The 14964-nt window shown below is 38.2% G+C and overlaps 1 protein-coding gene across 4 annotated transcripts in view; it reads left to right on the forward strand.

Moving 5' to 3' along the window:
- The window catches only part of LOC133657589 (inactive phospholipase D5-like), a 109441-nt gene that overhangs the window by 80264 nt on the left and 14213 nt on the right, over positions 1-14964 (forward strand). For all 4 annotated transcript variants that reach the window (XM_062059079.1, XM_062059077.1, XM_062059078.1 and 1 more), the window contains 2 exons: positions 2709-2845; positions 13152-13338. In XM_062059079.1, coding sequence (XP_061915063.1) covers positions 2709-2845; positions 13152-13338 — 324 coding nt within the window. The remainder of the gene's footprint in view (positions 1-2708; positions 2846-13151; positions 13339-14964) is intronic.

A 14964-nucleotide genomic window follows, 5' to 3' on the forward strand; every position in this document is an offset into this window, starting at 1 on the left:
AGAAACTAATTACTGTTACTTTATAAAATACTTCAAATATCTAGCACTTGCAGTTGAGGGATGTTTTATGAGACCAGAGCCTTTAAAAGGCAATGCTTGTTGCTAAGCGACGCGTGACGTTAGCACCCAGGCAGAGCAGCATTAGTCCAGCTGTGTTTGTTAGCTCATACTTGCAGTTTGCGGGCTGTTACGGCAGCTCTGTTAAATGTTTTTACTGGATTGTGTTAGCGATCATTCAAAAAAAGAGATTGAATATGTTTCGATGGCTGTAGTCTCCTTGTCCACAAACCGCGAATTGTTGCATTGCAAGCTTGTAACTCCAATCATTGATTTGTTGTTCATTATTTCTACAAAGTAGTAGTGTGTATGTGTGTGTGCTACTTGTTGTGTGTCGTTTGCTGTGGGATGTTGCCTCCTTCTACAAACGTATTTGATATCAAGTTTATTTTATTGTAATGCTATTGCTGCTTTCATTTCTAAAAATATATTTCCTGCATTGAACTTGCTGTGCTTCTGACGCTGTCCTGTTGACTTAAAACCAAATCAAAAGTAGCTCAAAAAGGTTCATTATGTCTTCTTATTTATTTACTTTTTAAATTTTTATTGTAATCAGATCATATTTTCTGTATATTAGATGGATTTTTTACCTGACATGTTTCGACTGTCATCTGCAGTCTTCTTAAGAAGGGTCACCTGACCACTGTGACGTGTAACCTATCAGCTGTTCTTATAGACGTGGCCAACCAGGCAGACCTGTCAAGCCATATCAGATCATTGCAAAATAAATAACCACATCATGGACTGGGACAACAGAAAAATCAGCGGGACAGAAAGTAACAAATTTAAACGATGGATTAAGGAGGCGATCGAACTAAGGAAGCGGCCCAAGGAAACCATCCATCGGGATGAGGGAGCATTAATGCTCTCCCATACCTGGGACTCCCTCCTCCATTAACCATCAAGCGGTTGGGGTGGGGGGCAACCAGGTAGACTTGACAGGAATATTTTTGGAATTCCACCAAAATATCAAAAAATTAAGCTAACTTTTAGGGATAATAGCTCGTAGAAGGATTTTATTGGAGTAGAAATCACAGTTTGAACAAAGCCGCGGGCCAAGGTTGAACAAATTAACCTTTTAATAGGGACCCAAACAAGTTTTGCATTGAATATTGAACAAGCAAGGGTTATATAACTTTATAGTGACATGCAAAACCGAGTTTCAAATAATAGTAATAATAATTAAAAAATATCAATGGCATATCAAATACAATTTAAATAAAAATTGAATGCCTCTTTTCTATTTGCAGCCTTCTGAGGTAAATATCAACATTAACTTTTTCCACAGGCTAATAAATTTGAAAATAAAATAACAATGAATAAACCAACCATTCAGGACTTTAAACTGCTCAGTTTGCAACACACTGATCTAATCTGATGTGCCCAAGCCAGATACCTGGCATTTTTTCTAGATGCTAGTTCATTAATGTCGGGGCTCAGGCTTTGAGCTGAGGCAACCGTCATTATATCTCGTAGTCCACCCAGACCACAGTCTTGGGGGCGTGCCTTAAAGGCACTGCCTTTAACGCCCTCTACGAGCGGTCGTCACGTCCGCTTTTCATCCATTCTAACAACATGCCGGCCCAGTCACAAGATATGTGCGGCGTCTGTACGCACACACACTTGAATGCAACGCATACTTGATCAACAGCGATACAGGTTACACTGAGGGTAGCCGTATAAACAACTTTAACACTGTTAGAAATATACGCCACACTGTGAATCCACACCAAACAAGAATGACAAACACATTTCGGGAGAACATCCGCACCGTAACACAACATAAACACAACAGAACAAATACCCAGAACCCTTTGCAGCACTAACTCTTCCGGGACTCTACAAAATACCACCAACCAAAACGACTGAGCATTCCATGGAAACTGCTTTTATACCCAATCATGGCACCCACCTGTTTCCAATTAGCCTGTTCACCTGTGGGATGTTCCAAATAAGTGTTTGATGAGAATTCCTCAACTTTCTCAGTTTTTTTTGCCACTTGTGCCAGCTGTTTTGAATGTGTTGCAGGGATCAAATTCCTAATATTTGCAAAAAATAACAAAGTTTACCAGTTCGAACATTAGGCATCTTGTCTTTGCAGTCTATTCAATTGAATATAGGTTGAAAAGGATTTCCAAATCATTGTATTCTGTTTTTATTTACGATTTACACAATGTGCCAACTTCACTGGTTTTGGGTTTTGTACATAACAATATTTATTTGGCTACTCATTACTAGTGAAAGTATCAGTGTTAGTAACGTCATTATCATACAACAATGTTTTTGAACACTGATTACAATTCCTTCGATTTTGCCATCTAATTTTCGAATCTAATGAATATAGGCTGTGTATTTTTTTTCGCCGAATCGTCCGAACAAACTAACTAAACCGCCCTTTTTTGGCTGGACATGTAAGGATTTACAGCTAAAAACGCTGGCGTCCTTTCATGATTACACCTGGTGTTATTTACGTGCGGTCAGACGTACATCATGTGTTCGTGTTCCATCAGTGTGTTGTTGAGGTGTGCGTTAAATCACACGACACACACACAGCAGCCAATGGAAATCAAGGTTAAAGCCTCCTTTTTTTGACAGTGCCGTTGATAAAAATCTATGTTTTCTTGTTTATTTTCCCCCCCCATCTGTTGCAGTCGCAGCAGAAGTGCATCGTGATCTTTGCCCTGCTGTGTTGCTTTGCCGTGCTGGTGGCTTTGATCTTCTCCGCCGTGGACATTTGGGGCGAGGACGAGGACGGAATCACGGAGGACAACTGCAGCAGGGACTGCAGGTGGGAGGTGGAACCATATTTACTCTCTGACACTTTTATTACCTCAGCCAAGGGCGAAAAGGCCAAGGCGAGAAGTTGTTTTGGGTAATTGTTGTTGTTCTTTATCTGCGAGAGTGCTGCTTGCCGCTGTGCGTCCCAGAGCTCCAGATGAAGACTTTTGACAAGAATTAGAACAAATGGAGACGCTATGCTGGTGTCACGTGATAGGCGATGATATGCTTGCCGTCATTAATCTTGCGCTCTTTAAGGATATTCGCCCATGGCCAGCATCGTGGCAGATGACAAGGCCCGTAGGTGGTGATGAAAGTGTCCGATCAGCAGTGGTCCGGCTCATACGGCAGTCCTGTCTTCTCTCCATTAAGACTCTTATCATGACATCCACCATCCAGCCCTCACTTACGTTCTTTATCTCCTTCTTCGTGTCCCTGTTCATCTCCTCACTCATTCTTCAAATCTACCCGTTAACAAGCACTCATAGTCAGGCAAGCTGAGTTAAACCTCTCCCAACTGTTTCAGGACCGGAAAAGTACGACAGAAGCCGAACAACTAAACAATGTCTGAATATACTGGAAAATAGGTTTACCACCTTAGAAAAAACTTGGCTCTCTAAGTACCACCATATTAGACTTAGACTTCCTTTTATTGTCATTCAAATTTGAACTTTACAGTACAGATAAGAACGAAATTTTGTTGCATTAGCTCGTTGTGGTGCAGGATAAAAGAGCAATAAGGTGCATATATAAATAAATAGATTACTGTACAGATAAATATACTGCACTTTCGCATATGCATCCACGTTTATGGATGTATGATATATTGTCTTTATATTCCAGCGAGTTAATCCATTTTTGGGGGGAATTTAGGCGATTATTATGGAGGTTCTGCTATTATATTGTATAATATATTATATTATATTATATATTGATCAACATTTAAATACAGTAGCGTAGTAGGCCTAGGTATTCATTAAAAACAAGGCAGATGTTTTATTTAACTAGTATATTTCATATTTTTGGCCACTGTAACACTACACACCGTTTGAACAGTAACACTGTATTTGAATATTACATTAAGTGATTATTTGGCGTACCACTAGAGGGAGTTTGCATACCACTAGTGCAGGAGTGTCCAAACTTTTTCCACTGAGGCGCACACGGAAAAATTAAAGCCTGCGGGGGCCATTTTGATAGTTTTCATTTTCAAATCATAACAAAATATATGGATTTTGTTTTTTTTCCCTTCAGGGCTCCCGGGGACCATAAAGGGTCTAAGTCAGGGGTGGGCAATTAATTTTCACCGGGGGCCGCATAAGCAACCCGAGCACTGCTGGAGGGCCACACGACAATATTTCAATTAAATTTTGCTCAATATTATTTTTGATATACCGTAAGATAAATAATAATGATGATAATAATAATAATAATTTAATTTAACCTAACTTAACTTTATACAAAAGCATATTGCTTTTGATGGTCACTTTATCCTGCATTATCCAACATTTTTCCCCATCAGATTTGGACAACCATCTGTTGTTAAAAATAGTTTTTAATCATATTTATTTTAAAAGGTTTTTTATATTGGTTTTATATGTAATTGTTTTTTCTTTTTATTCAGTCATTGGTGGAGCTAAGGATAATATTTGAATATTGTTTTTAATATTGTTGTGCAGCACTTTGGAAACATTTTGTTGTTTAAATGTGCTATATAAATAAAGTGGATTGGATTGTCACACCTGCCAGCTTGTCCCAACACGCATTTACCTCTGTGAACAAGTCATTACCTGTGGTTGTCTCTTTAATTGACTGCATCAGAGCTCTCATCCAAAGTTAGCGAAAAACAGTCCATGTCTCCGGGCATTATCAGCGCAACAAAGTCCAATAAGTACTCCTTAATAAACTCTCCGTCAGAAAACGCCTTACTTTTTCTGGCGCTTTTGTGAGAAATGCATACGTCCACACGGAAGTAATACAAATAACGCTTTTCAAAACAAAAGCAGCACCGTTGTATTGCACACTCGACATAGATACTTTTTGAAATTTATTTTGTAATTTATGATTGGCCTCACGCGGGCCGGACAGGGATGCGCAAAGGGCCGGATGCGGCCCGCGGGCCGTACAATGCCCAGGTCTGGCTTAGATGCAGCTGCTCGGCCATGGAAACCCATTCCATGAAGCTCTCTGTGTACTGTACATGGGCTAATTGGAAGATCACATGAAGTTTAGAGCTCTGTAGCAACTGACTGTGCAGAAAGTCTTTGCACTATGCGCTTTAGCATCCGCTGACCCCTCTCTGTTAGTTTACGTGGCCTACCACTTGGTGGCTGAGCTGCTATTGTTCCCAAACTCTTCCATTTTCTTATAATAAAGCCGACAGTTGACTTTGGAATTTTTAGGAGCGAGGAAATTTCACGACTGGATTTGTTGCACAGTTGGCAACTTATGACCAGTCCACACTGGAAATTATTGAGCTCCTGAGAGCGGCCCATTCTTTCACAAATGTTTGTAGAAACAGTCTCCATGCCTAAGTGTTCGATTTTATACACCTTTGGCCGGGCCAAGTGATTAGGACGCCTGATGCGGATCATTTGGATGGGTGGCCAAATACTTTTGGCACTATAGTGTATATACTTTGTATGAAAGTTATCTCAAATGCATTATGCCAGATATTTTAAGGTGTTTTTTTAAGTAACGCATTAATTACATTTCCTATTAATTAATTACATGTATTAAAGATGAATTCCGTGAGTAATTCAATTACTTTTTTTTGGTAAAGTAAAGAGTAACTGAAATTAATGACTTTTTAGAAGTAATTTTCAGAACACAGCTTGTGTGACAAGCTGTGCATCATGAAGCAGTTGGGAGGTTGGTGTTCCTGGCTAACATCTTTGTGTGTATGTCATATAATAATGTTTACCTATGAAAACACCATTTTTAAAGGTCAATTATTTTCAAGTTTCTGCTGACGTTTAAACATAACCTCTCAAACTATTTCACATTTTGTTATTTTGTGTTTTTGTTAGCTAAAGAATTGAGCACAGTTAAATGTTTGCTTTAAAGAGAATTGGAGATTATATTTTACTTTTCGTATTATTTTCAAGTTTTTTTCTTATCTCAAAACACCTATTAAGCCTGGATTTTTGTTGGTACCGGTTTTTGTGTAGTTTTTGTACAAGTTTAAAATCAAGGCATGCTGGAGATATTGGGTTACGTTAACGGATATTTCCACTTATGGGTTTAGTTTATGGGCCAACTTATATCGGGATGTGAGTTTCGGTCCATATCGCCCAGCCCTACACTCGTGTTAGTGAAAGCACAGTTTAGGGATGTTTAATTGAGCATTGCAGTGGGCCTTATGATGGCAATGTGTTATACAGTATGTATGAGTGCACATTGTACATTTGAGTGTTAATAATGAAATTCTGATATTTTAGACATTTCAAATTGCTCCTAATTTTTTTCTGGGCTACAAAAAAATTTCTGTCCTACTATTTTTTTCATTTAGTTGCACCCATGCTACAAGTGAAAAAGCTAAGCATACGTATATTTAGTATGTGTAATACTTTACATATTAGCCTTAATCAAGAGCTCCTTTAGTATAATTTCTACAAAAGCAAATGCACAGGAATCTATTAAATATTGACTTATTATACAGAATATTTTACACAAATATGACATTTTTGCTCTCCTCAACATATTGTGACTTTGTCCTGTGCAGCACAACAAAGGTTCCCTTCAGGGCCCACTACTGTATGACCGTCATTTCTCAGGCACAGCGTGACTTGCCAACACAATAAAGTAATGACTCTGTGTCGGGGGCCTCGTCGTGAGCACGTTACTATTGATCTGCAGCTGCCCTGAGAAAAGGTTCATGATCACGCCTCACTCCCGAAACCCATCTTGCTTTTAAAACCTTGCAAACAGCTTCACTGAGTGCAGATGTTCCATTTTGTCGCACAAATACGTCCGCCGACAAAAACTATTTGCCGCTGCGTTGCCTTGCTGCATGACAGCAGGAGGTTAATGTGCTTTTTGGTACATTAACGGCAAGTGCAAGTTCAAGGTAGCTACTGCTGCTACCAAAGACATCCTTGATGAGCCTTTTTTCATGGGAATTTAGGATACAAAAAGTACACAACAGTTAATAGACGCCTCATAATTTTAGGGGCTTATTTTTATGTTTTTAAAGGGTCCTAGCCTCCATTTGCATCTTTTCAAACTTGCATTCTTGTTTTACATGAAGTGGAAATGTCATGAGGTTAGTGTAATTTTAATGTATACCTAGTTTTGGACCTTGATCAGTGTTGCTGCTCCTCTGCTTTCGCCATTTCACGCTGAGCCTCACCCCTGACAGACTGCAACAATGTAGGCATGAAGGAGGCTGCCGAACTGAGATAACATAACTTTGAGATATATGGGGTATTTTGAGTTGTTAAAGGAAACGTACAACAGTGCCCCATAGGGTCAAATATCATACTAAAAGCCCCTGAAATGAGCATGATATTAGCGACACATTATTCACATATACGCCTATATCAAATTGTGTGGTTCCGTATGTGTCACAATAGGCAAAAGAAAGAAAAGCTGAGGTGTTTCGTATTTCTGAATGGCAAACTTTGTTGTCTGTCTATCTGTGTTGGCCCTGCGATGAGGTGGCAACTTGTCCAGGGTGTAAAACGCCTTCCGCCCGATTGTAGCTGAGATAGGCTCCAGCACCCCCCGCGACCCTGAAGGGAATAAGCGGTAGAAAATGGATGGATGGATGGAAACTTCACTAAAGACATGTTCTGTATAATAACAGCATTACTAACGCTGCCACTTTTACCACTGGCGCGTAATGTAATTACATTTATGCACGTTACAATGCTGTTAGCGGTACGTTTGATGTAATGCGGCACGATGCTTTTGATGTGGTTGCATGTTAACAAGACAGCGTCAGAAGCACAGCAAGTTTAGTGCAGGAAATATATTTTTAATAATGAAAGCAACAACCAACACCACACTAAAATGAACTGGATATCTAATAGAAGGAAGCAACATCACACATCAAACAACTTGTCCCGCGAGACGTCATGAGTTCAATAAAGCATCGCATCGCGGAGTGCTTGTAAAATAATCTTAAATATCGGGCAGTCCCCGTATCCTACAGATTTTCTGCCAACTTTTGAGCAATGTGAATAAATCAAATCAAAGACCTTTGAATGTCTCTAGACATAATAGCACAGCCTTTACTTACATGACACAATCCAAACAACCTTCCCTCGTCATGGTGAAAAAAAACCTAACATAAAGGTCAACACACAAGGTCACACATAACAAAACCTGCTCACTGAACTTTGCGGATATTATGAAAAACGTCCAAAAACCATCAAAAAAATCTAAATGGTACCCATTTAAAAATCCATTAGAGAGCATGATGGGAAAAATATCAAACACTTTCTCCACACTTATCCATGTTTGGTAAATTTTAGCTGCTTGATGTTAGTTACTTCACATGCTTTGGGCCCCATGTCAATTTTTTTAGCCCAATGCGGCCCCCAAGTCAAAAAGTTTGGACACCACGGCACTACTACTTTGAGGGAATAACGAACAACAAATCAAAGATTGAAGTGTAGGGGTGAAAAAAAACAGATTTTCTGATTAACCGCAACTCTTATTTGTAACGATTCCAAATCCTTTCGGGGTCGCGGGGGGTGCTGGAGCCTATCTCAGCCACAATCGGGCGGAGGGCGTAGTACACCCTGGACAAGTCACCACCTAATCAAAAAAAAAATTGTAATTTACTTTTTTTTCAATCTGTCCTGTGCAGCCACTTAGGCAAATCATATTGTTGATGTAGATGCCCATATCTGCTGTACGGATTTACTTTAGAAAAGAGAAGTGTTACATACTTCTCTTGTTACCCTATTTGTATTTGACTTTAATAAAATTATACCCAAACATTTAATAAACAAAACCAGTTGTCTTTTACGCAATATAGAAATTGATCAGAGCTGTTCATCTATTCTATGGAGGAATGTAGTTAATCATGGAACTGGCACCCAATGTTATTGAAAAAGTATATATTTTGAATGGAAATCATTTTGAATTGAGAATCGATTTTGAATCGAACAGTTTCTTCCAAGAAACCAATCAAATCGTGTGGAGCCCACATTCACAGCCCTATTGAAGTGACAAACTAGCAATCCTACAATACCCTGTTTGTGGACTAGGAGACTACAGCCATCAAAGAACATTACATTTCTTATGAACCAGAGGTAACACAATCCAGTGAAAAGATTCAACAAAGCTCCCGTAACTGCTCACAAACTGTGAGTCAGAGCTACAGTAATGAACACAGCTAAACTATTGCTGCTCTATCTGGGCGTTAATATCACACGTCACTTAGCAATAGGCACCGCCTTTTAAAGGCACATACACATACTCTGGACTCATGAAACTTCTCAACTGCATGTGCTAGATATTTTAAATTGGGTTTTTTTAAGTAACGCAATAATTACTTACTTGGTAATTAATTATATTTATTAAAAGGTAATTACTTTAGTAACTCAATTACTTTTTTGTGAAGTAACAAGTAACTATAATTGATTACATTTTAAAAGTAATTTTTCAAACACTGTTAAAGACTACAAAAACTGGGACCTGTGTGCTGTTCATTTTTGTTTTACACATTATAATGTATATATAATGTTGTGTTGTTTCACTGAATTGAGTTGAAAATGTACAAATAATACATAAATGATATTTGTTTTTAGATGTTATCATTAGTTTTTTGGTTGGTGTTGACAAAACATTTTACAGAATGATACTATTACTTTAGAAATTCATTTTGAACATAATTTGGTAATAAATCAATTCAAGCAAGGACTGAGATGAAAGAACCGTCTCCCTTAAGAGAGCAGGAATTCCTATCTTTACAGGATAGGGTCACTTTAGTAGTTTCATTTGTGTTCAAAGAAATCAAACCCTTTAGGAGGGTGAACGTCTCTGCTACCGACTGGAGAATTCAGCATGTAGTCATCGTATGCCATCTGACCTTTGGCCACTTCCCAGAATCTGACTGAGCTTTGCCTCTGCCAGGAATTTCAAAAGTGTGCGCTGACAAAGTGATGCCAGGAAATGATGATCACACTGAGGCCAATGTGCCCTTCAATGAGCGCTGGCTGGCTGGCTGCTAACACACTTGTGCTCATATTAGGGATGTAACGATAAACGGTATTAATGATAACCGCGGTAAAACTCTCAAAGGTTAGTATTACCGTTTTAAATTGAAATGATCCAAAAAAAAGTGATCGATAACTGCACTTGGTTAAACTCACCGATTGACTGCGGCAGTTTGCTAACTTAAATGCTAACATGAAAACAATTTCCCCATTAAGAAACAACATACCCCAATCTAAACTTATACAAACACATTACTGTCTGAGCAGCTAAGATATTAAATTGTGTACATTGAACCTACAAGCTGTGCTCTCTTAGAACAGAATGATCGTTCTATACTAACAGGAATAAACGGAGGTGTCTTTACGAGGCGTTTAAGGACCGCTGAACAGAGTAGGACGCCTCAACGCCCGGCATAAATAATAAATATTAATAAAAGATTGTATTTGTGACACACTTCTCTTTTAAATAAATCTTAAAGTGCTGCAGTACAAACCAATTTTTAAAACCATAAAATAATAGCCAAAATACTAAAACTAAAATCTATCAGTGAAGCATAGGAAACACAAAACATGCTTAGTAGTGGCTTTTCCAGCACTGTGTCTATTTGAGTGTTTTTCTTTTGTTTTTAATAACTTGCTGAAAAGATTTCAGTGTGGGTATACGTAAGTACTAGGGGTGGGGGAAAAAATTTATTCGAATTCGAATCGCGATTCTGACGTTGTGCGATTCAGAATCGATTCTCATTTTTTAAAAATCGATTTTTTTTTTTAATTTTTTTTTTTTTTAATTAATCAATCCAACAAAACAATACACAGCAATACCATAACAATGCAATCCCTCATTGACATTATCATTAGACATTCAAATAAAAAAGAACAAGAGTGTCAGAGTGGCTTACACTTGCATCGCATCTCATAAACTTGACAACACACTGTGTCCAATATTTTCACAAAGATAAAATAAGTCATATTTTTGGTTCATTTAATAGGTAAAACAAATGTACATCATTGCAAACAGTTGATAAAACATTGTCCTTTACAATTATAAAAGCTTTTTACAAAAATCTACTACTCTGCTTGCATGTCAGCAGACTGGGGTAGATCCTGCTGAAATCTATGTATTGAATGAATAGAGAATCCTTTTGAATCTTGGCAAAAATCTTACCCACACGATTATCAAATGTAATAGGAAAATTAATTCATACTGACCAAACTGGCTTCATGGAAGGTCGACAATCTTCAGACTATACAAGGAAATTGTTTAATGTTATTTACTATGCTAGAAGTCTCCCTTATCCCACAGCAGTATGTACTGTTGATGCGGAGAAGGCATTCCACCGCATAAACTGGTCATTTATGTTTTGCACATTACGTAAATTTGGATTTGGAGATAATTTTATACAATGGATTAAGATGCTTTATACAAGGCCCATGGCATCAGTCAAAACCAATAATCATATTTCAGAACCTTTTTTGTTAAAAAGAGGAGTAAAACAGGGATGTCCTGCATCTGGATTATTATTTAATTTGGTTATTGAAGTGAAAGTGAAAATAATATTCATGGTATAAATATTGGCTCTCAGTATAATAAGCTATCGATGTATTGTGACGACATAATTTTTTTACCTGTCACATGTTAACTCCTGTCTTCTTTATATCAATAATGTCATCACTGAATATGGCTGTTTTTCAGGGTATAAAGTTAATTGGGACAAATGTGACATATTACCACTTAATAAACACTGCAAGAAATTACAAGTTCAGAACTCCAAAATTAAATTGTATTGCATTATTATGGTATTGTTGTGTATTGTTTTCCCAAAAAAAAAAAAAAAAATCGTTTTTGAATCGAGAATCGTTTTGAATTGAAAAAAAAACGATTTTGAATCGAATCGTGACCCCTAGAATCGATTTTGAATCGAATCGTGGGACACCCAAAGATTCCCAGCCCTAGTAAGTACTTTTTAAACACACTCAACAATACCGCGATAATAATGATAACCGTGATAATTTTGGTCACGATAACCATGATATGACATTTTCATTACATCCCTAGGCTCATATAAATAAATAATGATAAATGGGTTATACTTGTATAGCGCTTTTCTACCTTCAAGGTACTCAAAGCGCTTTGACAGTATTTCCACATTCACCCATTCACACACAGATTCACACACTGATGGAGGGAGCTGCCATGCAAGGCGCTACCAGCACCCATCAGGAGCAAGGGTGAAGTGTCTTGCCCAAGGACACAACGGACGTGACTAGGATGGTAGAAGGTGGGGATATATAAATGTATTACCAACTACTGCTCGGGTTACATTGTGGTGGTTGGTGTATACCCATGTATTTTTTTTAGTTTTCTGATTTGTTCGTTTGTGTGCAGCCTCCAGGTTTGGTTGTGTGTATTTTTTTTTAGTTTGTCAATTATAAATACTTTTGTAATTCCCATCAGTGACACCCACAGGACTGGAGTGAAATGGACGTCTGACATGGTGACATGGACATAAACATGTGTACACTGCAGCCGCTGTCTCGTATATTTTGTGTTGACTGAAAAAAAGTGTTATATATTTATGGTGTTATGGCTTTTGCTTTCATTACAAGTCATCTTCGTTTGCCTCCGTGAGCTCAATTAGCGTCTACTGTACTGTATCATCATTTTGTTCCTCCGGCTGGACCGCCATATTAATCTGCATATCTCACTGAAGTACGTGCGCCCAAAAGACATGACAAACCCACAGCTCATATCACAGTGCAGCACAACTTACAGTATACGTCCTCACCTGAGAGACGCCTATTTGACTTTGTCTTCATTCTAAGGTGATCTACCGGGGTAGAATTAGAAATGGATTTAGCACTTTTGTTGTCTTAACAACTCACAAAAAAACACAAGCCCGTATGTGCGTCAGTCCCTCCTGGCATAGTGTAATCACGTCAACGCTGCTGACGTGTGCACGACCACCTGCAATTAGCCTCCGCATGCACACAACAAGGTGTAATAATCACGCCAGGTGGAATTACACTGATGGTTCTCATTAAGAGGACATTGCTGAGAGAGACAACTTGGCATATTCTTTGGCCTTTACATTAGTTTTTCTTCACCCTGCATCCATTTACTTGACATTTTTCTCACACACTCCTCAGAGTTGTTCTGGTGGAGAACATCCCGGAGGACGTCACGTTCCCAAACGACACCGTGTCACACCTGCCGCTCTCGGCGGGGTTCTTCAACTTACTGGATCAAGCCGTCCGCGTTGTGGAGATCGTGTCACCGCTGTGGCTCCTCAACTCCTCCGAATACGAGTCCAGCTTCCAGCCTGCTGCCAGACAGGTAGAAATAATAAATAGCAATATTAGTACACAGAGCAGGATAGAACATAATAATAATAATAATATCAATACACAAAGTGAGATAATTAAGAGGTTTTGTTAAATAATGTCATAAAAGTAGAAGTTATTATGAAGATTTCTGAGCCTTATTCATGAGGGTTCTTTTGAAATAGTGGGGTGTGCGATGCCAGAGTGGGCGCATATGACCCCAGGGAACAATGCTTTATCAGTATCATGCAGTATGATGCTTCAAACCCCGCTTCGAAAACTTTGCACTGCAAAACGTGCTCATATAGCTAATAATCCTGACTTCCTCATTTTGATAAAAAATACAAATTTAGCACAAATTGATTAATTAATTTTTGTTTCGTTGGTTAAAGTGTTTCATATATTGTGCTCCTGAGCTGAAGCCCCACCTAAAAACTTTCAGTTTTGGTTAATTTTGGCAGCATCAGTGGACCAAAGGGGTGGTGTTTTGCCAGAAGAAGACCACATTTCCCATCATGACTAGCGCATATAGCATCATACTGACATGATGTCTGCTGTAATATTGGCACAAACATGAATTACGTCTATAATGGCTATGCTGATTTTAAATATCAGACACAATGAAGAAGTACGAGTCATTTATAAAAAGCTGAAATATTTAGATCAATATTTGGATTTATTTTCCAGATTCAGCCTATACATCTGGAATTACAGATGACACATGGAACGTTAACAGTTCAAAGGTTGAAAATGTTTTTTTCCATTGATTCTGGGCTAATTATAATTCTTGCAAAACTTTGGGTTACAAGCTTTCTCACCACTTGTTGGCGTAGCGAATTCCACAGTGAACCCCGTAAGATCCGACCTAAACCTCCGGCCTTACTCGCTAGCATTAGCTTATAGTTAGAGATGGACATACATTTGTTTTATTAATCGTGGGAATAAAGGAAACAAGTGTGAATGACAGTGCTGAGAAGAAGAAGAAGAAGAAGTGGATGATATAAATCATTTAAAAAAAACATGACAGAGCGTGTAGCTAGCTAACTTTGTGAAACAGTTGGAGTGGAATACTGTTAGTCTGAACCATACTGAAGCAAAATGGGTCTCCTAGCAGTCGAAGATGTTAAAATTATAGCCAAACAGAGGTCATTTATCCATTAAAATATGGAGAAGCTGCTGATGGTGTGTTGGACGGTTTGACCGCAGAAGGTAAATCCTGTGCATTATTATTACATTACTTCACAAAACTACTGTAGATGTTTGTAGTACATTCTTTTGTGCTGTTTTTCATACAATATTTCTCATCTAAAAGTTTTTCTTTTTATAGGCATGTTACATTTCAAAATGGTACTAATTTGGGGTGCATTGCACCGATTAAATTGATCTCAAATTATTTTAATAGGCGCCGCTGTTTCGCAAAAAGTTGTTCCAGTTATGAGCTGTGTCACAGAATCAATCAGACTCAAATCCCAAGGTACAATCCAGAATCCAAAGAAAAAGGGCAAGTCATCGTAATTTCAGTGCATCGTGTTCTTTGGCAATGTTGTGCTCATGTTTTTATTGTTTTTGCATTTTACTATTAATATGGTTCCTTGTATCGCTTCTTTTTGCACTTACATGGTGATAAACAGTTAGTTAA

Source organism: Entelurus aequoreus, linkage group LG09, assembly GCF_033978785.1.
Source record: "Entelurus aequoreus isolate RoL-2023_Sb linkage group LG09, RoL_Eaeq_v1.1, whole genome shotgun sequence".
Taxonomy (NCBI): Eukaryota; Metazoa; Chordata; class Actinopteri; order Syngnathiformes; family Syngnathidae; genus Entelurus; species Entelurus aequoreus.